Source organism: Cupressus sempervirens, chromosome 6 (assembly GCF_028749045.1).
Source record: "Cupressus sempervirens isolate cs-2001-9-10 chromosome 6, ASM2874904v1, whole genome shotgun sequence".
Lineage (NCBI taxonomy): Eukaryota > Viridiplantae > Streptophyta > Pinopsida > Cupressales > Cupressaceae > Cupressus > Cupressus sempervirens.
In genome coordinates this window covers 115,549,866-115,573,987 of record NC_143123.1, presented here as the reverse complement: position 1 = coordinate 115,573,987, position 24,122 = coordinate 115,549,866, and the positions used below count along the sequence as shown (strand labels likewise).

At 37.6% G+C, this 24,122-nt stretch overlaps 1 protein-coding gene across 1 annotated transcript; it reads right to left on the bottom strand.

Moving 5' to 3' along the window:
- Positions 1–1,282: 1,282 nt before the first annotated feature.
- LOC149551474 (protein NRT1/ PTR FAMILY 2.13-like) lies at positions 1,283–23,075 on the bottom strand. Its single transcript, XM_089789694.1, has 4 exons — positions 22,755–23,075; positions 22,381–22,598; positions 21,223–21,743; positions 1,283–2,531 (listed from the first exon to the last, which is right to left on the bottom strand). Exons 1-4 carry the CDS (start codon positions 22,882–22,884, stop codon positions 1,679–1,681), a joined length of 1,722 nt encoding a protein of 573 aa, XP_089645820.1. The 5' UTR covers positions 22,885–23,075; the 3' UTR covers positions 1,283–1,678.
- Between the last annotated feature and the right edge of the window lie 1,047 nt (positions 23,076–24,122).

Genomic DNA, 24,122 nt, shown 5'->3' with positions numbered 1-24,122 from the left:
CATTTTTGGTTTGGTACCAGAATGGGTGGGGAAAAAGTCAAAGCACATTTTGAAACACTTTTAGGCATTTCAAAACTACATGTTTTTCACATCACCACTTTTTGGCACACCATGATCCTGCACATACCTATGAGATTCAAGTATGTATAAGTAACAAGAAGACATTTTGAATGGTTTCGAGTAGATCTGATGACATTGCAAGGGGTAGGTTGATAAATATTGCATCTCCCAACATTGAAGATGTAACCAACATTCTATTTCAAATTCCATACTCTAAGATGAAGAATGCATAATAAACTATGTCAAAAAATACTTTAATTTAATGAAGAATGTGTTTGAAATTATTTTCTTTGATCAAAGCTATAAGAGGCATCTTGAAACCACATTCTTATGGCAATCATTAAGTTATCCTTAAAGGCAGGACAAAATATTTAGATCAAATACATGCCATCTAACTTTAGTTTTACAGTGATACTTATTTGTTTTCCTATTTTTTATCAACATCATTAAATGTTATATATTTTTAGATGATGAAATATAACATGGCCCATAGTACATCCTTACATTAAATACCAAATATAAATTTGAACAAGTACTACATAATGCCTAAGTACTTGCCCCATTATAATAAATATAAAATATGGATATAATTTTTAATTAAATTTAATGTTCTATTAAAGTTAAATATAAATTATTAAATTTATTAAATTTTAAAAATTAAGTTAAGATATATTATAATATTATTTAATTATATTTTAGCTGTATATAATATTTTTAAAATAATTCTATTTTTTAAATTATTTTGTTAATGAAATTAAATATTACTCAATTGTATGATTATCAATCTAAACTATTTAAAATAAGATATAATATTAATCCAAAAAAAATTTAGATACTAATAAATATTTAAAAATATATAATAATTATAAATATAATATTCTTAACATCTAATATATATTTTTAAATAACTATACTGTAAAATATTTATTATTTAATAGTAAAAGTGTTAGTATTAAGACTCTAACTTTTATAACTAATCATATAATTGATAAATAATTTTTATAAATTTTTATCTTAAAAAATGTGCATGTATACTATAACAAAAATATAAATGATTGCACATACAAAGAAATATTTAATTTTAATTGATAGACATTGGTTAAAGAAATTATATTTAATGAGTTTTGACAATATTTCGATAAATGTGTAAATATTAGTATACAAAATAGTGCTAAATATAAATATTAAATTGCTCAACATCCTATTATATATTTAGATATAGTCAAAATAGAATGGAATTCAAACTTTATACAAATACAAGAAGACATCTCCAATAATTTCCAACATATATTGGTAACGTGGAGAGATGGAGATTGAGAGACATTCCATCTCGTACACTAGATCTCACAACTTTACATTTATGAAAGTTTAAACCTGCAAACGTTACTACCCAACAGAAACAAAAAGACTGCTAAATCTCACAACATTTAAAATACGACCATCTCGCGATACCTTGTTTTAATGAAAACTAGTGCTTGCATTTATCGTCGTTGATCAAAACAAAGAGATGCATCTTGAATTCACATTCTTATGGTGATGATTATTCTTAAAGCAGGACAAAATGCCGTTGATCAAAAATTTGACGAAGTGGTCAAGATGGAGTATATGACATCTGACTTCAAACAGACAGAGCTGCTTGTTTATTTTGCTGCTGCTGATCAGAACTGTAGCTGCCGCTCCCGGGCTGTCTCATCAGCCTTGCACAGAGAACAAAGTAAAAAAAGTTAAGCAGACCAAGGGCTGCATAAAACCAATAAAAATATTCAAGGCGCCCCTCATTTAGATTTTCAGGCAGCCAAGCATTTCTTTTATTCCCTCCAGTGACATTGTGAACAACTGTAATAACAACACTGCTGAGTAACAATCCAATCCCCATGCCACACCAGTACAATGCCACACCAGTACTTTTCATGCTCTGTGGAAACTGCACATAAAAAAACTCGATCATGCCAATGCCATAAAAGGCTTCTGCTAACCCTAGCAGACAATGCTGTGGCGCCAGCCAAAGCACAGAGATATTTTCCCCGCTGTTTTTACGCTTAACTTCAACCAATGCAGCTACAACCATAGTGAGAACACAGAGAACAAGCCCTATTCCGATTCTTTCAATTAAGCCAATGCCTCTGCCTTTGTTTGTCAAGCGACGGAAAAAGGGTATTATGAGTTTGTCATAGATGGGCAGCCAAATTGATATTGTTAAGAGGGTGAAGACGCTCATGGAGGCAGGCGGTATTTCGAAATGGGAGGTGAGTTTTCTTTGCATGAGAGTTGCCTGGTATATCATGTAAGTGCTTGCACTGCCCACCAAGATGATGGAGATTGGTATCCCTGCAGTCCAAATGGGTATTATTCTCATTACCGATTTCAACTCCTCTACTTTCTGAACTGGGCAGAGCTTCCATGGATTGGGTGTGGAGGTATGTTGGTCCTTATCCTCTTTTCTGTTGATTATGGCTGCCTTGTTCAGAAACCTGCAGGATGAGAATCAATAACTTCTTAAATTGTATTGCATACATGTCCATTTTTATTATCATTGTATATGAAACAATGAATTGAATCAATTGTCTTAGAGTATATATAGAATAAACTGAACATATATAAGTATTAATCTGTGTTGTCTTAGAATATGTAGAATCAATTAAACGTATATAAGGATTAATCTGTTTCTGGAAGAGTGAAACGTTTGTTTTAACTTAAAGCTGTTACTTATACTTTTTATTTGCAAACAAGACCTGCAAAAAAATGTTTGGTAATAAGTGGCACCTTGACAAAGGACGGGTTGATCTTAAAGGGGCAGTAAAAACGTTCTATCAATAAATGAAAGGTACTAGGGTTGAATCTTAAATGGGTCCATGAAAAAGCTCAACTTAATATCAGAATCTAAGTCAAATTAGTAATCTAAAGCATTTTATAGAGTCAGTTAAAGAAGATTGTTGGGTAATAAACTACAATTCCATAAAAAATGGGCCAGTTTCAGAAGGATGAATGACTTGATGATAGATTTTTGTTTTTGTTACAAGTCACATCTAGATCTATAATAGAAAAATGGACTGGCTGTAGAGAGGCCATTTTATTATTATTTTTTGAACGGTAATAGTTTATATTTTATTAATATAAAGATTGTGAATTACATATTGAAGTTGCCATTAAGTGGCTATAGAAACTCTTTACATCCCTTTACATTGATTCCCAAAAAACACCCTAATCCCCTAAACCCCTACGACAAACATCTAGACACTAAGCACAAGCAAGTTCAGACTTAGAACAAAAAAGGACAGCAGGAACTCCACACCCCTCACTACTGGAACCACATGGCGGCCTCCTCATGAAAGAAATCGGGGAAACCATCCCCACCATCAGGCACCACCGCTGGCGTAACACCACTTGGACCTGCACCAGTCACTCCCTCTGCCAAGGACACATCCACCCCTGCGACAACACCACCCCACCGCTTGGAGGCAACCCCACAACCCGATTTTCTTCCACCAGAAGCACCACTAACCTTCGCTGCAAACATGATTACTTGATGTCTCACCACCGGTTAACCATCTTCCCCTATTGGGATGTGGATTTTTAGGGAGTGATCTTACATTTCCTTCCTCCAACTGGCAACCCTTGTGCTTGATGCCTCTCATGGGCATTCAGGAAATCCAAAAGCAGGTTCCGCCCTTCTTTTGCTTTTGGCAAATGCACACTTCCTGGGTTCACAAAGAGCCACACCACTAGTGGTTGGAGCTCGTCATCACCAACACCAATTAGCCTCCATGAACCAGTGCCCATATGCAAGATGACCCCCACCTCTTCCCTTGCAATGATGTCATCCAACCTGATAGCCCATTTTGGCTCCAAACAAGCTCTCGTAACCCTCTGCACTTCCTCTTTGCTTGAACCCACCATTAAACCAAAACCGAGAAAGAGGGATGAGATATCTAGGTTTGAGTGCGGCCTAAATCTTTTTATAGACATTCCTCACCAAAAACCACGCACACAGCCTGCCAAAATTCCTCATTGTCATATTTGAAGGCATTGCCCAACCTCTTCACCGAAATCATCCCTGTGAAAGACGAAATCTGAACCTCTGTTCACAAACAAAAAATTGCCTCCATCTTTCTTCTCCATGACACCAAACTGGCTTGCAACAAAACACCTTCATACTGACTGCACTCACCTTTTAATAAGCCTTGCAAACTCTCCATAATCGATGCCACAATCAAGACTAGATCATTTCATCATGAAATTGCATGGAAAAACTGAGGCACATATGCCCACACCCATGGACTGTACAATCTTCTACCCACGAATCAGTCACCCCGACTTCAATTAAACTCTCAACATTTCCAAAAAACATCACAAGTACCCATCCAAGTCTTTGAACTTTAAAATATTAAGTCTTAAGTCTGAAACATTTACAAATCGAAAATCTTCACAAACACAAATTTGTCCTCAAGTGACCCTACCACCCCGACATTTGACAACTTATTGCTAGATCATTGGCTTCCCTAAACACATGGGTGACCCGAAATTCATCTACTTCCTCTAACAAGGCTCTAATTTTCTTATTGTACTTATTTGAATACCACACGTTCAACTCTTCCTTCACAATGCCATTGACCACTATCTGCGAGTCACATCCCAAGTGAATCTTTTGATAGCCCAGCTGAATCCCCATTAATACAGCTTCAATTGCTGCCTGGCACTCAGCTAAATTGTTGGTACCATTAGCAACACACTTGGACCGTATGGCCAAAATGTCACCATCCTCGTCTAGCGCTATGACACCAATATCTGAAGGCCCATGAGGATTGCCTTTAAAAGCTCCATTAAAGTTAATTTTAACCCACCTAGGCTCGGGAGGGAACCACTTAACTTTACCTCTATCTGACTGCAAAGGATTAACCCTTTTAGACCCATCAATGAGCCTAAATTTCACCAATGGAAAGGTGCACTGGACGAGAGTGTTGCCCTGACTGAAGGGAATTTTTTGTGTATTTATCTTTGAGGTGGCATTTCAAACCAGCTCCAATACTGCCTTCTCCAATCTAATTAAAAGTTTGGGGAGGTCTTCTCCCTTATCTTAGAATATCTTCTAGTTTCGTTATTTCCACAATTCCCACAAGGTTATAAAGGGAACAATGAATCATACTGTAGCAAAGATGGATGATAGGTGCTGAGTAGGCCAAGACTGCAACAATTCTTTCAAATTGGTCGGCATAGGGCTAAGCTAATTCAAATTCTGCAAATTTAAATGCTAGGCCTTCTGAGAAGATTTACACCTTAAAAAAAGATGATCGAGTGTTTCCTTTGCTTGGTTGCACAACACACATCTAAAGGGTCCTACGAATCCCGCTCTCATCAGTTTGTCCTCAGTAAGAACACAACTCCTAGCCAACCATGTGAACACCCCACCTTTGGAAGACACACCCCATTCCAGCACAAACTCTTTTCCCAATCTACTTTCCTATGAATATTCTCCAGTAGAGTATAGCCAATCTTGACCATATAATTACCACTCTTTGCACTACACCATATCAAGGTGTCCAAATCTCTAGATCCTATAATTGATCTACCCTCTAAAATCCTTTGAAACACTGATTGATCACTAGTATCCAAACCCAAAATCGCATGGTCTTTCTACTGCAGCGCTGTAATGACCTGTACCAGTAGGCCACTAAACAAACCCTAAATTTAATACATTGCTAAAATATATTGCTGAAATAAAAGAAATAACAGTGCCAATGTATTCATTCGATGAAAATCAAATGTTTTTACAAATGATATGTCAATTTTCAGGACTAAAACATTATGACCTGGCACATTACAGATAACCCTAACTGGCTGTATACAATTGAGAACTTATTACAACTACAAACTGAAATGAGAACCTGGATTGATCAAATGGTGGAGACTGAATGCCAAAGATGATATGGTGAAAGTGCAACTCCACTGGAAACTCCAAATCAGCAATTAAGCACAAATGAAATGACTGAAATATCCTTCCCACAGCTGCAATAATTCAGGTGATCTCTCACACCCTCAAAATTGCATACCAATTGAGAGTTTTCATTCTCAATGGCCAATTGTGACTATTTGACCCTAGGCTCCACAGCACACATAAACAAAATTCAATAATAAATCTTGATGATAGGCAATGAGCCCTCAATGCCTATTTATTCTTTTTTCCTTGATAGGTCAGCCTCCCTTTTTAATTTTTCTCCGCTTCTTCCAGCAACCTCTAGAAGTTTTTTTTAATTTAATTTATAATTGATAACTTTATAATTAATTCCTCCAAAAAAATGGGACATTACAGGTCTGCCCCTCCTAAAATTGCTTGGCCTCAAGCAATCTTAATGTTGGATGCTGCAAAATCACTTCTCCCTCCCAAGTAGCATCTTCAATAGGTAAATCTTTCCACTTAACTAGATACTCTCTGATTACTCTCCTGCGTAGCTGCTTCTCTCTACTATCTAGAATGAATTCTGGCACTAAGATCAATTTCCCCTCATCATCCAAGGGAGGTAATACTGTAGAAGGCATCACATTCTGACCCAACGCCTTTTTGAGGCATGATACATGAAACACATTGTGCACTCGACTATCTGTGGGAAACTCCAACTCATAAGCCACCTCACCAACTCGTTTTATGATCTTGAATGGTCCATAATAGCGTGGCTTGAGTTTCTCTGTACCATTCTTCTTGAGAGTGGACTGCTTATATGGCTGCAACATGAGGTAAACCATATCATTTACCTCAAAACTACGCTCAGTCCTCTTCTTGTCTGCATACTGTATTTGCTGGTTCTGAGCTCTAGCAATGTTGTCTCTGAGAGTAGCAACTATATCCTTACTTTCCTGTAATAGTTCACCTGCACGGGGTATTCGACTATCTCCCAACAACAAATCTAAGAAACTAGGTGCCTCATAACCGTAAAGTGCCATGAAGGGTGTCATTTGTATAGTCATATGATATGTAGTATTGTAACAATACTCACAGAGATATATCCATCTGACCCAAGCTCGCTGTTGATCTGCCACATAATTCCTCAAATACCCTTCCACCCATTCGTTTACAATCTCTATTTGACCATCAGTCTGTGGGTGATAACTGGTACTAGATGTAAGCTCAGTGCCACACAACCGAAATATCTCCTGCCAAAAGTGACTCATGAAGCGGCTGTCCCTGTCACTCACAATGCTCCGAGGCAAACTGTGTAATCTAAAAATCTCCCTGAAGAAGACATCTGCCACTTGAGTTGCTGAGTATGTAGTAGCGATAGGGAAGAAGTGAGCATATTTTGTCAGCCTATCCACCACCACATAGATACAATCACGCCCTTGGGCCCTAGGCAAGCCTGTAATAAAATCCATAGAGATGCACTCCCACTTCCTGTCAGGAATAGGAAGTGGCTGTAGGAGCCCTGCTGGATAAGTGTGCTCTTGTTTGTTTTGTTGGCAAACATGACACTCACGCACATACTGCAAAACATCAGCCTTAAGTCCCTTCCAAGTGAATCGTTCCCGTACTAACTTGTAAGTCTTGAAATACCCAAGATGGCCTGCTGTAGGTGAATTATGGAATGCTCTAAAAATCAACTACTTCACTTTCGATCCTGGGACTAAGTAAATCCTGTTCTTGTAAATGATCAAATCATCTATGAGAGTGTATCTGGTGTCGATTGTTGTCCCCTCCACTATAGAAGGGGCCCATGTGTCTTTGGCATATTCTGCTACAATCAAGTGTCGCCAATCCTCTGATATCTGAATCATAGAAGTGAGGTGTGGCCTACGGGATAAAGCATTTGCAACAATATTCTGTGTCCCCTTAACATATGTGATATCAAAATCATATGCCTGTAACTTACTCACCCACTTCTGCTGACGATCATTCAGGTCCCGCTGTCCCAAAAAGTGCTTCAAACTATTATGATTAGTTTTAATACAAAATTTGCTACCCACAAGATACTGTCTGAATTTGGCCAAGGCATGCATGATGGCCAACATCTCCTTATCATATATACTGAATGATCTCTCAGCCCCTCTGAGTTTCCTACTCTCATAGGCTATAGGATGCTTGTCTTGCATGAGTACGACACCAACTCCCTCTCTAGAAGTATCACATTGAAGCTCAAATGGCTTCGTGAAATCAGGCAATGCTAATACTGGGCATGTAGTCATTATTTCCTTGAACCGCATAAAACACTCCTGTGCCTCCTGAGTCCACACAAATGCCCCTTTCTTCAGCAAATCTGTCATGGGCGCTGCATGTCGTGAGTAGCCACTAACAAACCTGCGATAAAATCCACATAGACCAAGGAACCCTCTTAATTGTGTAAGGTTCTTTGGTGGTGGCCAATCAACAATAGCATGGATCTTTTCAGGATCCATTCACACTCCTTCTGCACTAATGATGTGTCCAAGATACAACAATTCTGTCATCCCCAAATCACATTTGGACTCCTTGGCATACAAGGACTCGCTCTGTGAAATGCTTAATACTGTCTCCAAGTGCTCTAAATGTTCCTGCCATGTCCCGCTATAGATCAAAATATCATCAAAGAACACTAGCACAAATTTCTTCAACTGATGGTGGAAGACCTTGTTCATAGTGGACTGAAAAGTGACAGGTGCATTAGTCAAACCAAAAGGCATGACTACAAACTCAAAATGCCCATAATGACATCTGAAAGTAGTTTTTTCAATATCCTACTCTCGAACTCCGACCTAGTGATAGCTTGATCTCAAATCAATTTTTGTGAAATAACAAGCCCCATGCAATTCGTCTATTAGCTCATCGATGCGTGGGATGGGATACTTGTTCTTTATAGTTCTCTTATTCAACACCCTGTAATCAATACACATTCGTAGAGTACCATCCTTCATTTTTACCAAAACAACAGAAGATGCAAAGGGTGACTTACTTGGTCTGATGTGTCCCATTGCTAGCAACTCGTTGATGGTCCTCTCGATCTCATCTTTGAGTCATTTTGGGTGCCGGTATGGTGTGATCATGACAGGCTTAGCACCTTCCTCCAACTCGATAATGTGCTCAATACCTCTGTCTGGTGGCCTGCTTGGTGGAATCTCACTGAATACCTTCCCATACTTGTTTCTCAATTTTTGAATATCTGGATGATATTCAGTCTTATGTTGCTCCCCCTGGGTAGGCATCAAGGCACATATTGCTGCCCACTCTATAGTATTATGCCTGGCTAATCTCTCCAACTACCTAAATGAGATAGTCCTAACATCACCATTACGGATAGCCTTCAGCACATGAGTCCTACCATCCACCACGAATCGTATCTCCATATCCTCCAATCTCAGGGTAACCTCCTTCAAAGAATGTAGCCATTGCATCCCAAGTACTATGTCCATGTCACCCATGTTGACCACATAATAGTCTGCCTTAAACTCATAGTTGTTCAGGCACAAAGGTAGATCTCGCACCATCCTATCACAACGAAGAGTATATCCATCAGCTACCTTAACTCTTAGTCCCTCAAACTCCTTAGTAATGAGTCCATGCCTCTCCACAAATCGTGCATCAATGAAATTATGCGTGGCACCTGTATCCAATAGAGTAATAATCTTTTGTCCTGCCAAGACTCCTCGAAATCTGAAAGACCCTCTCTTTGAATACTAGACAGATGTGCCTCTTGTAAATGTATCTCTGGAGCCTCTTTTTTCTCAACACTATCTACCTCTTGTTCACCCTCTGCCTCATCAAGATCCTCATCATGGTGCTCTGAGATGTCTGAATTTGAACCTTCGTAATAAGCCCACATCACCCGGTTAGCCTTCCCCTTAGGCTTCATAGGACAATCATGACCAAACTCATAGGGACCTTTGCAAAAGAAGCATAGCTTCTTCCTATGCTAGTCATTAAGTGTTTCCTTATCCCAAGGTGCAGCTAGCTTGTCTTTTGAGTCACTAACCTTCTCTTTACCCTTGCTGAATTCCCCTTTGTTATCTCTAAATGATGAAGAACCCTTTGAACTAAACCGGTTTGCTGGAGCTGCAAGTTCCATATTGCGGCCTTTCTTCATGGCTTCCTGTAATATAGGAGGGTCAAAGGCCTTTACCCACCCCTTGAGTGGTTCAGTTAATCCCTCTGTGAATAAAATGACTAGCCTCCTTTCTAAAATGTCAGGCACCATCACTGCAAGCTTCTGGAAGTCATTGATAAATTGTTCTAAGCCTCCTGACTGTCTCAACTAAGCTAACTCCCGGAAATAAACTTCAAGATTTTTTTTATCAAACCTTTCTATCAATCTATCCACAAACTCTTGATAAGTGGTTACCTGATTGTGTTGCAATGTGATCATGCCATGTGTCCACCAATCATGTGCTGCCCCATCTAAGTGTAAAGTGGCATACTTGAGTGCTTCAATTTCTGTCATAGTCTTCAGAGATAGGAAAGTATCCACCTTATGAAACCAAGCACGAGCAGTCATTTTCCTACTGCCATCAAATGTGGGTAATACCAACTTGTTGATGACCTGTCGCAACTCACTATGTTTATCTACTTGCTTTTGCCTGGCAGCTCTATAGTTTAGGTACCTGTCAAATGTCCATCCATCCTATACATATTCTGGTAATGAATCCCACTCATTCCTCGCTTGTCGGAGTTCATCTACAATATTTGTTACAATAGCATCAGGTGTGCGTGCTGGAGTTTCTTCTCTAAATGTAGGACGTTTGGGTCTATCAGCTGTTCCAGACCATGTCCTATGTTGTGATCCTGCTATGCTTCTATCATCCTGATCATGATTATTTCTCCTATTTTCCCCAATCAAATGTTGCATCATAACCATCATTGCTTGCGTACTTGCCTCTATTGACTGTAGAAGCCTCTCCTATTGCTGTAAAGTCTCATCATTTCGCACACTTCTGGATGGACTTTGAGAATGTCTCTTAGCCATACTCTTAGTTATGCTGGTTCCTTTGTAAACTAAATTAAATGGTGGCTGGGTAACCCTATCAGGCTGGCAGGAAACCGCTCTGATACCACTGTAATGACTTGTACCAGTAGGCCACTAAACAAACCCTAAATTTAATACACTGCTAAAATATATTGCTGAAATAAAAGAAATAACAGTGCCAATGTATTCATTCAATAAAAATCAAATGTTTTTACAAATGATATGCCAATTTTCAGCACTAAAACATTATGACCTGGCACATTACAGATAACCCTAACTGGCTGTATACAATTGAGAACTTATTACAACTACAAACTGAAATGAGAACCTGGATTGATCAAATGGTGGAGACTGAATGCCGAAGATGATATGGTGAAAGTGCAACTCCACTGGAAACTCCAAATCAGCAATTAAGCACAAATAAAAGGACTGAAATATCCTTCCCACAACTACAATAATTCAGGTGATTTCTCACACCCTCAAAATTGCGTACCAATTGAGAGTTTTCGTTCTCAATGGCCAATTGTGACTATTTGCAGAAACCCTAGGCTCCACAACGCACCTAAACAAAATTCAATAATAAATCTCGATGATAGGCAATGAGCCCTCAATGCCTATTTATTCTTTTTTCCTTGATAGGTCAGCCTCCCTTTTTAATTTTTCTCCGCTTCTTCCAGCAACCTCTAGAAGTTTTTTATTATTTAATTTATAATTGATAACTTTATAATTAATTCCTCCAAAAAAATGGGACATTACAAGCGCCCTCCCCACAAAAAAAGAATCCATATCAGCAAAATCAATCACCTTAGTCCCCTATTGGTGTTTAGAAGCTTCCATAATGTTCTGAGAGACTCCTTCATTTTCCAAAATTCTCTGATCATCCCAAGAGTCACTCCAAAACTTGGCCTTCAGCCCATTCCCTGACTTGCCATGTAATGTGATCTGTAACAACCTCCCTGCAACTAATGTGAAACTTCCACAAAGCAGAACCTCTTGGCGGATTGGCTATGGTGAGAATTCCAAACTATTGAGGTTTTTGCGCTTAACACATTGATCCATCTCTAGTCCCCTTGCACATACATCTGCCATATTAGTTTAGCCCCCATAGCTGTATTTAGTAACCTCCATTCAAAGCCCCACCCCACCTCCACCTTTTGGTTGGTAAATCCTATCCTAGGCCATTAGGGGAAATTTATCCTGCTCCTAGGATCTATTCCACAATAACTTCCGCATTCTTTTTTGAATAGTCCCAATAATCTTTCTAGGAATTTTGAAGCAGGCCAAAGAGAAAATCAGCATAGTTGATAAGTAACCAGACAACCGATGTCATCCATCGGCTCTTCCAACTTGCCATTCGAGAAAGGCACCCATCAACCAAATCTTTCCACTCTTCTATCTTGCCAACGCCTTTGAAACAATGGTGTACCCAAGAACTTGCTATGTAGCCTATCAATTTGAACACTAAAAACCTTTGCAATGTCCTGTTGGGAACTAATTTCTGTGTTAAAAAAGAACATTGCAATGGCCTGTTGAGAACCAATTTTTGTGTTAAAAAAAACACCTCTGATTTGTTCCAATTCTCACATTGTCCTAAAGCCAAATTGTATGAATCAAGAACATTTTTCATCACTCACACTTTTGCAGTAGATGCAACCCCAAAAAAATAAGTGTTGTCAGCGAATTGAGAATACGTAGTCGTTTCAGTATCCCTTGCAATGAGGATGGCTTTCCATTGACCAAGCTCCCTTTTTCTAGAAATGGAAAGCTCCAAAACTTCAGCCAACATGATAAATAGAAAGGGTGATATGGGGTCACCTTGAGGGATGCCCCAAGACGTAGCCAAGAACCTTTGGGGGCTAGCATTAACTAAAATAGAGGCCTGATAATCTGAAATCATCCCTTAAATCCAAGCCAACCTTCTCCAAACCCAAACCTTCTCATTATCTAAAAGGAAGCCTCTATCAACCCTGTCATATGCCTTCCTGATATCCAGTTTCAACGTCATCCCCCTTTGCTTTCTCGCTCTAGCTTAGTGGATTGCCTCATGGGCCACTATGATGCCATCAACTATATTCCTATTGGGCATGAAACCACTCTGTTTAGGGGAAATCAACTTCTTGATGATACATTTCAGCTTGTCTGCAGCCACCTTGGAAATGATTATGTATACTGATTTGCAAAGGGAAATCGGATGAAACTCATCAATGGTTGATAGTTTCTACCTTTTTGGAATTAAGGCCACCAGGGAATTTCTGAAATCTCAAAGGATAGAGCCAAGATTCCGTGATTCTTGCATCACCCCAAGTAACTCTCATTTAATCACTTCCAAAAACCTCTAATAAAAAAGGCCTAGAATCCATCCAGGCAAGGAGCCTTGTCTCTGCCAAAACCAAAAATTGTAGCTTTGAGCTCATTGACTGAAATAAGCGCCATCAACATTTGGTTGTCATCCTGAGTAACCAAACTAGGGACCAAACCCAAAATCTCCTCTTGAGCCAAGCTCCTGTCCACCAATTCTTTAGACGATAAAATAGAAAAGAAATCTTCCTCATCTTGATTGATCACCTAGGGGTCCTTCGGCACTGATCCATCCCCATGCCTGATGGATAGAATCCAATTGATGCACCTCCGAGACTTGACAGAATTGTGGAAAAAATTAGTATTTCTATCACCAACATTGTGCCTGTTCTCCCTCGACTTTTGCTTCCAATAGATCTCTTCTCTCTATAGAATCTCCCAATATTGACTTAATAAGTCCTTTTTCATCATGAAATTCACAACATCCACACCATTTGCCAACACCTTGTTGTTCAAAGCCACTATGCCACCCTCCATCTTACTTTTTTTTACAAAGATATTTACGAAGTGCTCTCTATTCTAGAGTTTAAGTTTCCACTTGAGAAATCTAAGCTTCTGAAAAAACTGGAAAGCCAGATTGCCATCCTTCTTTGCTGCAATTTGCCACCACTAAGTAACCAAACCCATAAAGCCCTTCTCCCTAAAAGACATCTCTTCCAGTTTAAAAGGCCTTCTAGCAAGAATTCCATCACGTTGAACCAACAGTGAAATGGGGAAGTGATTGGAACCTGAAATCCCCGACACACTAGCTTCAAAGATTAAGGGAATAGAGTTCCAATTCCCTGGCAAGAAAAATAAGTATAGTTTTTTTCCAATGTTTGAAAAGCTAGCCCACCTATTTGTCCACATGAACAAACCCCCTTTGGCTTCCACCTCCCACAACCCATTGTCAGTCACAAACTCCTAGATGCCTATTGTACTTTGCTCAAAACACTAGCCCCACCTCTCTTATCGGACAAATACCATTTCGCATGAGAATCCCTTGCTACTATGACCACATATTGAGCAAGGCCCCCCAAAGCTCTTGCAATCTCCTTCCACACTAGCCTCTTTTGGTCCATGTTAACTAGGCCATAAACATTAATGAAAAAACTAGAAAAACTTAAAGAGAAGGAGCTAAACGTAACCATTTACCAATACCTAGCTTTCAGCACCGACTCGATTGTGATCATCCTCGGGTTCCACAAAATTCCCAACCCTCCAAACGCTCCAACAACTTCCATAAAGAAACTCGAACATTGAATACGCGCTCCGAATACTCTTGCAACATTCTCCACTTCCAATTTAGTTTCTTGCACACACACTACATCCAGTTTCGCTCAATCAAAGCCTCTTGTAATAAGGCATTTCTTGTCAAGGGCATTGCAGCCCTTGACATTCCAAGGAATTTCATGGTTGACTAGAAGAGAATATACCTCTCTAGGATCCAAGTTTAGTTTGTCCCTTCATGTTACCAACATCTTCCAAAATTTGTTGGATGGATCTTCTTCCCTTGGCCTAGGTTGACTTTGGTAGATTTGGCCTTAGAATGCTGAATAGTACAAAAATCCTCAATGCTGACTTCCTCAGACAACACAAACAAATATGCACTATGACCTGAATCAGTCTTTGACACCCCTACCCTATTAGGCAACTTTGAACACAAAGGAGGCACATGAATGTTCTTAAAATGGCCTTCCTCCATGTCATGACTCGGGCTCATGTTGACATCTTCTGCCAAAACACTCTCCATAGCAAAGCATCTAATTCCTTACTCGCTCCAAAGTCTAGATGACCTTCAACTACTACCTGATCTTGTTCAAGAGCCACCTCCTCAACACACTGATCTACCGTGTTAGACAACTCCTCATCCCCCTATACTAACATTGATTACAACACTCTGATTGCATAACCTAACTCCTTGAATCCATCCTACTATGCATCATCACCCTTTTGAAGCAAATATTCACCCTAACCATTCGGAGTTCAACTCTCAATCACTTCTTTCTCTTGACAGCTTAGAGTCATATCAACCTCTAAATTGACTCCCCTAGGTGGCAATACTTTGTTGTCACCCGTTGGGCCATTGGGGCCATAGTATTAACAAAAGGGACCTCCTCCGGAATCAGTAGAGAGTTCCTAGTGGTGGCGCCAGCAGAAAGCCTAATCACCTTCTCCTCTAAGGCTTTTTCCTCCTTACCTTGCCCTTTCTGCAAGACAAAACATTTTGAATCCTTGTGACCCCATTCCTTCCAAACCTTGCATCTTTCTATGATTTCCTCCACTTCCAGCTCCTACCACCAATTCCCTTCCGAGGTCCAAATCTCAATCGTTTTTGGTAATAGAGGATGGGGCTTCCATAAAATACAAATGCATGCATACATACTGAAGTCTTCTTTAGAGATGGCTTCATCAAATTTGATAAACCTACCAAGCTTGTTACCAATCGCTTGGAACACTTCCTCATTCCAATACTCATGCGGTAGATTATACAATCGAACACAGATTGGGACTCCCTCTATTGATGCTTGCTTCAGGTTGAGGTTAGGCACCCCGTCTTTTATGTAAAAACTCACCTTGTCCATCAAAAAGGGCCCATTGTACATGATCCAAGACTTATCTTGCGTAGACCCTATTGGGTGGATATTTTGCAACCGAGAGTTTTGGGTAAAAATTCAGTCGCAAAATAGGATGACCAGCTACAGCATGTGAGACAAAGTCTCTCCTACCTTAAAGGGAAGGCTCCCCCTTATCACTGTTCCTTGGATCAACTCAAGGTAAGCAAGAAATTGAGAGATTTATAAACTGGGTGTTACTATTATCCTTTCTTCTTAACTTTTAAGAAAGGATCCACTTATTCGTAGAACGAATAATGGGCAAGGTAAATCTCTAACTACACTTCTATCAAGAGCTGGAAACAATGATACCGATAAATCTTCACTAACTCAAAGGCTAGCTAAAACAATCCGGTTTGGCTCTAAGTCCGGTTGTACTTCTATATGGTAAAAGTTTTACAATTAGGGCACAAAGACTCCTAAAAGTAAGAACAATCTAACTATTTTGCAAATTAAGATGAAAATACAAACCACAGACAAAGCTTCTAGCTATGGATTTTCACAATTGTTCTTGGTCAAAGCTCGAGCTTTAATTGTTTCTTAACTCTCTATGCTCTTTTATTAAACACACAATAATAACATAAATCAAGACAATAGGCACAAATTATAGTCAAAGCTTCTAATTTGTTCTATCACAATTGCTTCCAGTCAAAGCTTCGAATCCAATTGCTTCTTTTATTCACTTTTCTCCCAAATTCGTACTACACAATCAAAGTTATGCTTGCACAAATGTGGCAGAGCTTTCTTGCATACAACAAAAGATAATTTTTACAATGAGGGGGCACTCCTTTATATAGGCAAAGAAGTTGAGAAAAAGGGGGAGGAAAAAGTGGGAGCAACTCAACCAACTTTGACCAAGTCTAACTACAGAAAATAAAGGGTTACATGCAACTGCATGTGCAACTCGCATTACATCGTTTTACATATGTGTAACTCGCATTACATGTAATTACACTTTTTCATGTAATGCGTCTTCTCCAACTACAAACATGAAAGAAGAAGAAAGAAGAGGGAAGAGAAAAGAACAATTTTGAAAGGCCTTGTACTTGACGATGCAATCCCAGATAATAACGGGATTGAGAGTTCCTGTACCTTGTACTGCTGCATTCACATTGATAACCATAGTGTTGCGTCTTTTGGACAACCTCTAGCTCTCTTTGATGAATTGTCCATTATCATGTGGAAACTTGATGTGATCCATCTTTTCTTGCTCAAGTTGTCGTGAATTCTCCTTTGTAGATCAACACAAACTGGAGTCTTCGACACTTTGAAACCTTCTTGATGATGTTCGGATGTACACTCGGAACAACTTTCCATCAACACCTTTAACTCTTTTTTTTTTTTTTTTTGAAGTAAAGTGTTTGGCGCATGGGAATGCGTGTAAATGGAAATTGCTGATTTTCAAAAAGTGACTTGGGCTTTCAAGATGTCACTGCACGAAAAATGGATTACATGTAAATGCACCATGTAATGGAAGGTGGAGGATGAAATGAGATGCAAGTGTGAGTGAAAGATACGCTTTATATGCATATGCGGATGAAGGCTAAGATGAAAAGCATGAAAAGATACAGAAACATGTATTTACTCATGGAGGTGTGAATGCATATGGAGATGGGAATGAAACAATGGAGGTGAGATAATGAATTATATAGTCACTTTTGGAGAAAGAAAGAAGTCAAAATTCACGGAAAGCAAAAATAACATCTTTTTTGTCTTTTCAAAATATGACTTTTGATCAAAATCGGACCTTTTAGATGCAATTACACATAAGACATTTCGTGTAATCGTGTCGTGCGAATGAAAGCGAAAAAATGAGATGGATGAAAACAGAAGTGGAAAATGGGATTACATGCATGTGTAAATGGCGAATGAGGTGAAAAACATGTAATCGAATTTGTCGGATGAAATGTGAGATGTAATGACCTAGAAATGGAATGTGAAAAATGATGACATGATAATGCTTTCGCATGTAGTGAAGGGAAAACAAGTTTTTGGGAAAAAACTTCCAACTTCTCCAAAATGGAGAAAAACTGGCAACAAGCACACAAAACCAAAACAAAAGAAAAACATACCTTTGAAAACAACTCAAAACATGCCAATATGCAATGCACTCCAAAGATGAAATTTGAATTTGAAACTTGGGGAAGAACCAAAACCATCAAAATGAAGGAAAACTTCATATTTAAAGGAAAAATGCACTTTTTAAGGCAAAGATTCTTACAAATGGCATCCATTCAACGATTTCATGCATAAAATTAGCAAGGATAAGCATGAATTAAAATGTAAGAAAAAAGAGGTCCACTTACATGATGAATATGTGCCAAAAATGAAGGAAAAGATGCTCTAAAATAGCAAGTTTTATAGTCTTAAGACCAATTCTCCTTTAAATCCGGATTTTCAAACAACCTTTTGACTTTTTCCGCACTTGCATGTAATGAACATTCAATGGTCGGATTTGACATGAAAGTGCCAAATAAATGGTCTCCAAAAACAATATCATGCATTTAAAACTCAAAAACAATCCCTTTTGATCAAATGTATGGGCTGAAAATGCAATTTTTTGAGTTTTTTGAAAAAAAATATGACTTTTTTATTCAAAAATCTGGGCCGCTTTTGCAAAAACGTGACTAAACAATGCATGTTTTAAAGTCATTTTTGACTTGTGAACGCAAAAACGACTTCCCCAAATGGATATACATGGATCAAAATGCAAAAAAGTGGCTTCAAAACGCAAAAAAGTGGATTAAAACCCCAATTTTCTGGGCAATTTAAGCAAAAACGTGTTTCTCTAAGCAAAAAACGTGATCTTCCAAACAAAACGATTTGATGTTTAAACACAAAAATGGTGATCACTATGTGATGTAATCAGCAAATAGGACCAAAACGATTTGATTCCATACAAAAATGTGATCAAACTTTGAAGATTTATGGAGTTTTATACAAATAACGTGCCTTAGCTTGGGAGTTTCAAACACATTTTTGAGTGCAATAACTTGATTTTTGATGAGGGCAAAATGATCACCTCTCCAAAACATCATGAATGCAACTGATTTCATTCAAATCTATGGAGACAATCAAAAGTTATGAGCAAAATCGGAGGTTTGGAGCAAGAATATGTTTTCTTCACATAATAGGACATTTTTATGTTCATTACATATTTTAAAAGATGTTGAAAGGCAAAAGAGGACCTTTTAGAGTCTATTACATGTTTTAAAATATGTCTTGAGACATAATCTCACTTTTTGAGGCTCATTACATATTTTAAAATGTGCAAGTCTCCAAAATCTCACTTTTTGGGGTCACTTACATATTTTATAAACATATTTCACATTTTTCATACACAAGCATGAAAACTCAACTTTTCATGTCATTGCATAAAAAAGGTCCATTTTTACAAGCTTTTGATGTAATGACTTGAAAAAGGTCCTCAAAATGAGTTTTAATATTCATTAGCATGAAAAGTTTCCACTTTTCATAGTTTTTAACATGCATATGCACATAAAATGTCCACTTTTAGGCTTTTAAGTTATGCATTTCACTTATTTTTATAAAAATGTCAACAATATGGGTCAAAAATAATATTTATGCATTATATTAATCAATATAAGTCATAAACATTAAGTTAAAGTGACATTTATACAAGTATTTGATTTAAAAATCAAAAATTTAAAAAGTAACTATATAGTTCTATAGTCACTTTAAGTGAAAAATTAAAAAGTAACTCAACTTAAAATTATAACATAAAGTGCACTATAGTCACTTTAAGTTATAAATTTAAATGAAAAGTAACTTTAAAACATAACAAAAAGTGAATAAAATGTTATATTTTCAAAAAGTGAATGTCAAAATGAAAATATAACATCATTTTTTTAATTCGTGCTGTTGCACCTAAAATGTCTACTTTTGAGGCACTAAAATGACCATATCTCTTGACTGACAACTCCGATTGACCTCTAGGTTAGACTGAATCGAATGGGAAATCGAAAGGCATAACATGAGCAAATTCAAAGGACTAAAAACAGACAAACGCAAACTCAAAAGCAAAGAACGGACTGTGAAGGCTTCAAAAATCAAGCAAAGGCTCGATAAAAAGCAAAACAAAAAAGACTTGACGAAGGCTTTCAATAAAAAGATTCATTGTATCAATTGGTAACGATTGGTTGATCAATACTAACCAATTAAATAATGAAATAAACTCAGAGAAATGCGAAACTAATTTGAAAAAGTTGCGTACTGTTACCTACATTTTGTGGTTGACAAAATGCAGGACAACAGACCCCATGTTACTCAAGAAGAAGCTATTGGTTAAATTTTTGAGGGAAACCTGTTGTCCACATTCCTCATTGACCCACTTTTGATCTTTTGAAAAGCCAGCCAGCCTCCTCCCCACTTCATGAAAAAAGCCTTGTCTCTCAACATCTGACCCAAACCTTTCCATGCCTTAGACTCAATGCAAATGTCCAGAACCCTTTCGTCTATCATTGATGGATGATCCTTCGTCAAGGGTACGTCTGCATCATCTACCTAGGCCGCCATTCCTTCTTCTTAAGGAATTTAAAACCACCTTTTACACCTGAAATAATATGAGTACCCCACTGGTAATAGGTTGGACTTTTCCACTTTTTGGAAGTTCCACCTAACTGTCTGTTCTTTGTGAGGCCCCACACGTTGGGTGTGATCTGCAAAAGGATACATGGCTGGCACAGGCCCTGTTGTTGCTTAGAGAAGTCTGACATGTGTTCACCATGACCTTTGTCACGAAACCTTAATCACCTTCGCCGCTCCATCTTAAGAGGCCATTTTAGAATAATATTCTAATAAAATTGTGTAGAGATTTTTTTGTTAACATTTTTGATAATAAACTACATCTCAAACCAAGATAGACTGATCCTTAATGGGGAAGTAGTTAAGGGGTAGAGCACTCTAGCTATAAATAGAAGATCTTAAGTGTAAGTCTGTAGAATGGCTTAAAGGAAAATGGCTATCTAACCCTTAAGATACACTGCATAAGTTACCATAATACACCATCACTTATGAATTAGTAATCCTAAAGACTGAATAGATGCTTTTGGCTTAGAAGGGGGTGTTTGGTAATAAACCGCTTGACCAAACCAAAAATTTCCCACTTTTAAAGGAATAAGTAGTTAAGTGAACAACACTAGCAACAAACAATCAAACGTGCATTAATGATTTCTTTTGACTAAGAAAAATAATAATGAAATGATTTCAGAAAATTAAAGAAACACGGTTTAAAGAAAAAGTCACTGAAAGGAGGAAAAAGTATTACATACTTGAAGCGATCTGTTGAAGAGAGTTTCAACTCATCTTTTTCTTTGTCTATAGGTACATCATATAATTCTCTTGGATCAGAGGGCAAAACCAAGTTTCTCTTACTGATAGATGCGACAATGACTTGAACATAGGCAGTCAAGACACTGCCTTGTGGATTGATCATGACATAAAACTTGGTACCAAGAGAGAAAAGGAAAGTGGATATAATCATGAGCAAAGTGGCCAGACCAAACCCCCATTTCCAGCTGACATCACTTTGTACATAAACAACAAAGGTGAGGCCTAGCATGATAGAAACAGTAGATGCACAATAATACCAATTGAAAAAGCTTTGCTGATTTTTCTTGTCCTTGTCATCATTGCAGTCAAATTGCTCTGCCCTAAAGGGTATGGAAGATGACTTCACTCCGCTTGACCCCACAACCATTAGTATCAGAAATATATAAAGCAATGCAAGGTCAACTCCAGTTCCCCTTATTTGATCTACAACTACAGATACCACTGTCATCAGCAGCAATGCCTGCATCAACCAATTCTTTGAAAAAAAATTTCCAACAATTTGATGAAAATACTCTATGCAATAGATATACATATGTTATTTTCTAATCCTTTTGAAATATGACTGATTTTTTCGTTATTAATCATTTCATACTATATTATAAGTATTCATTTTATTGTGATTCATTTTGATTAAGAATGTTGAGATGATTGAATATATTAAGAATAAAGTTATCCTAAGAAAAACTCAATTTCATATTCAAAGACAAATAACCATTCCTTGAAAAAGAATCACACCAATATGAATAATGTGTTCTTGCATCAAATTATATGTATAGATGCATAAGCTTGTTTAAGAGAAACAAGCTATAACCCAAATGCAAAGTTACAAAAAAACTAATTCTTGTTTTTGGGAGGGACCAATCTATTCAATTCAGATGACAAGATTACACAGACCCAATAGAATGCTAGATTTAAAACGAGCTATGAACCCAAAATGCAATGTTAAAAAATTAGTTCTTGTTTTTGAGAGGGACCAACCAATCTAATTCTGATGGCAAGTTTACAGAAACCCCAAACAAATTAAGTATGTCTGCTTACAAACAATTCATATTATAAAATTTCAATTATTCACCAGATGGAAAATAGAGTTTGCCTACCAATATGTATGAGAAAGAGGCAAAAAGGATTGTCCAAAACCTTCCTAGATAAGAATCTGCTACGACAGCACCAGCAATGGGTGCTATTAAGTTTACTCCTCCCCAAACTGTCGAAATTTTTGCAGCTGCAAGCAGACCCATCTTGTATTCTCTGTTTAAGAACACCACCAGGTTAGCAGATAAGCTGTACACTGCAAGATTTGCACAGCTCTCATTTCCTGCCAAGTTATTACACCATAATGATCATCGTTCAATTATAATACCGAGGTTCTCTTCGGAGAAAAATTGATAGATCTAATTTGGGTCTTCAAACTTGAATCTCAATAAAATTAAAAGAACATAACATCAAGAAAACTTAGGACCTGATTTCTTACCCACAATAAAGGGCATAATTTTCCATCCACCCTTGTAAGTCTGTTTCTTTGGCACAGAAGAATCCTCAGATCTTGAACACAATTCTTCCCTCAGATTCTGTGGGGATGGAAACTTCAGTGTTGTGTCCATTGGGTTGACTACAAATGGAAAATCTTCTTGTTGGGTTATACGCAGATTGTTGTTAAATGTTTTTTCTAGTCTATGAGTTCTCCACTATCTTAACAATATATTTGGAACATCCAAAAAAAGAATAACTCAATCAAATACCAAAAACACAGCTAGTACTTGTTAGACTTTTATTCATGAGCCCACACACACAGTCGAACTGTGACTGACAGTAAGCCAAAACCCATGATTTGGGACTAATCTTTGAATATGGTTAATGGCATGACTAAACTATAGAGAAACTTTTCTTACATAATAGCTTCTGTAATTTAAAATCTCGAAGTACTGATAGCTATTTTTAAACATCAAATGAAACACAGAATGACACGCTTCTTAGGAGGGTGTAAAGAATCATATTTATATAAATAAACAGCTATCAGACAGCTGCAGAATATATTCTACTGTCATCTTGAAATTGTCTGTTGACATTAGGAAATTTGATTCCAGTCTAGGAAGTGGTTAATTATGTCGATGAGAACTTAAATTTAACAAAGTACCACAAGAAAATAAGGGACAAAATAAGGCAGGGCACCTACATCATAAGGGCATGTCCAAAGCATAGAGTGCTTCTATGTAAATGTAAAAAGACGATCTAAACAAGACATTACAAGATATTACTCTGTCAAATCGCCCAATTAGACTCTAGTTGTGCTGAGCTATGCGACAAGGACTGCATAGATTGAGATGCACTATGACTGGCTGTTGGATCATGTGTATAACAGTCATATTGACAGGATGAAAGGTGAAAATGCTATAATTGGAAGAAAACAAATTATAATTGAAATTAAATAAGTGGTCTTTTTCTATTATCTTTATTAGTTCTTGTCACGGAACTATAATTAAGGACTAACTTGAAACGGGGATTAAATTATTTGAGAGCATCTAATCAGATTTTAGTTTTTCCCAACAATTGTTTTGTATTTGATAGTTCCTTCATTGAAGCTGCAATTTTTTTTAAGATAAACATTAATTCAAAATGTTTTTACACACTGTTATTAACTGTATATGAAATTGACATAAGATATTATTTATACAAAAGAACTCCCATCCCTCAATACATTGATCTAGATTTTATGCTGCCATGTATTTCTGGTTAATGTACAGCCAGAGATGGTGTCTGCAACTAAAGCAGGATCTTGGGTCTTTTCCTTTTTCTAGCATAGTCATGGGACCTTGGAAAGAGAGCATCATCTTTCAGGTAT

Coding starts and splice junctions, on each gene's coding strand:
- LOC149551474 (XM_089789694.1), bottom strand. CDS start 22,884: ATGGACACAACACTGAAGTTTCCATCCCCACAGAATCTGAGGGAAGAA. Junction 21,744..22,380: donor CCTCTTTCTCATACATATTG/GTAGGCAAACTC, acceptor TGGTTGATGCAG/GCATTGCTGCTGATGACAGT. Junction 2,532..21,222: donor TCTTCAACAGATCGCTTCAA/GTATGTAATACT, acceptor CTCATCCTGCAG/GTTTCTGAACAAGGCAGCCA.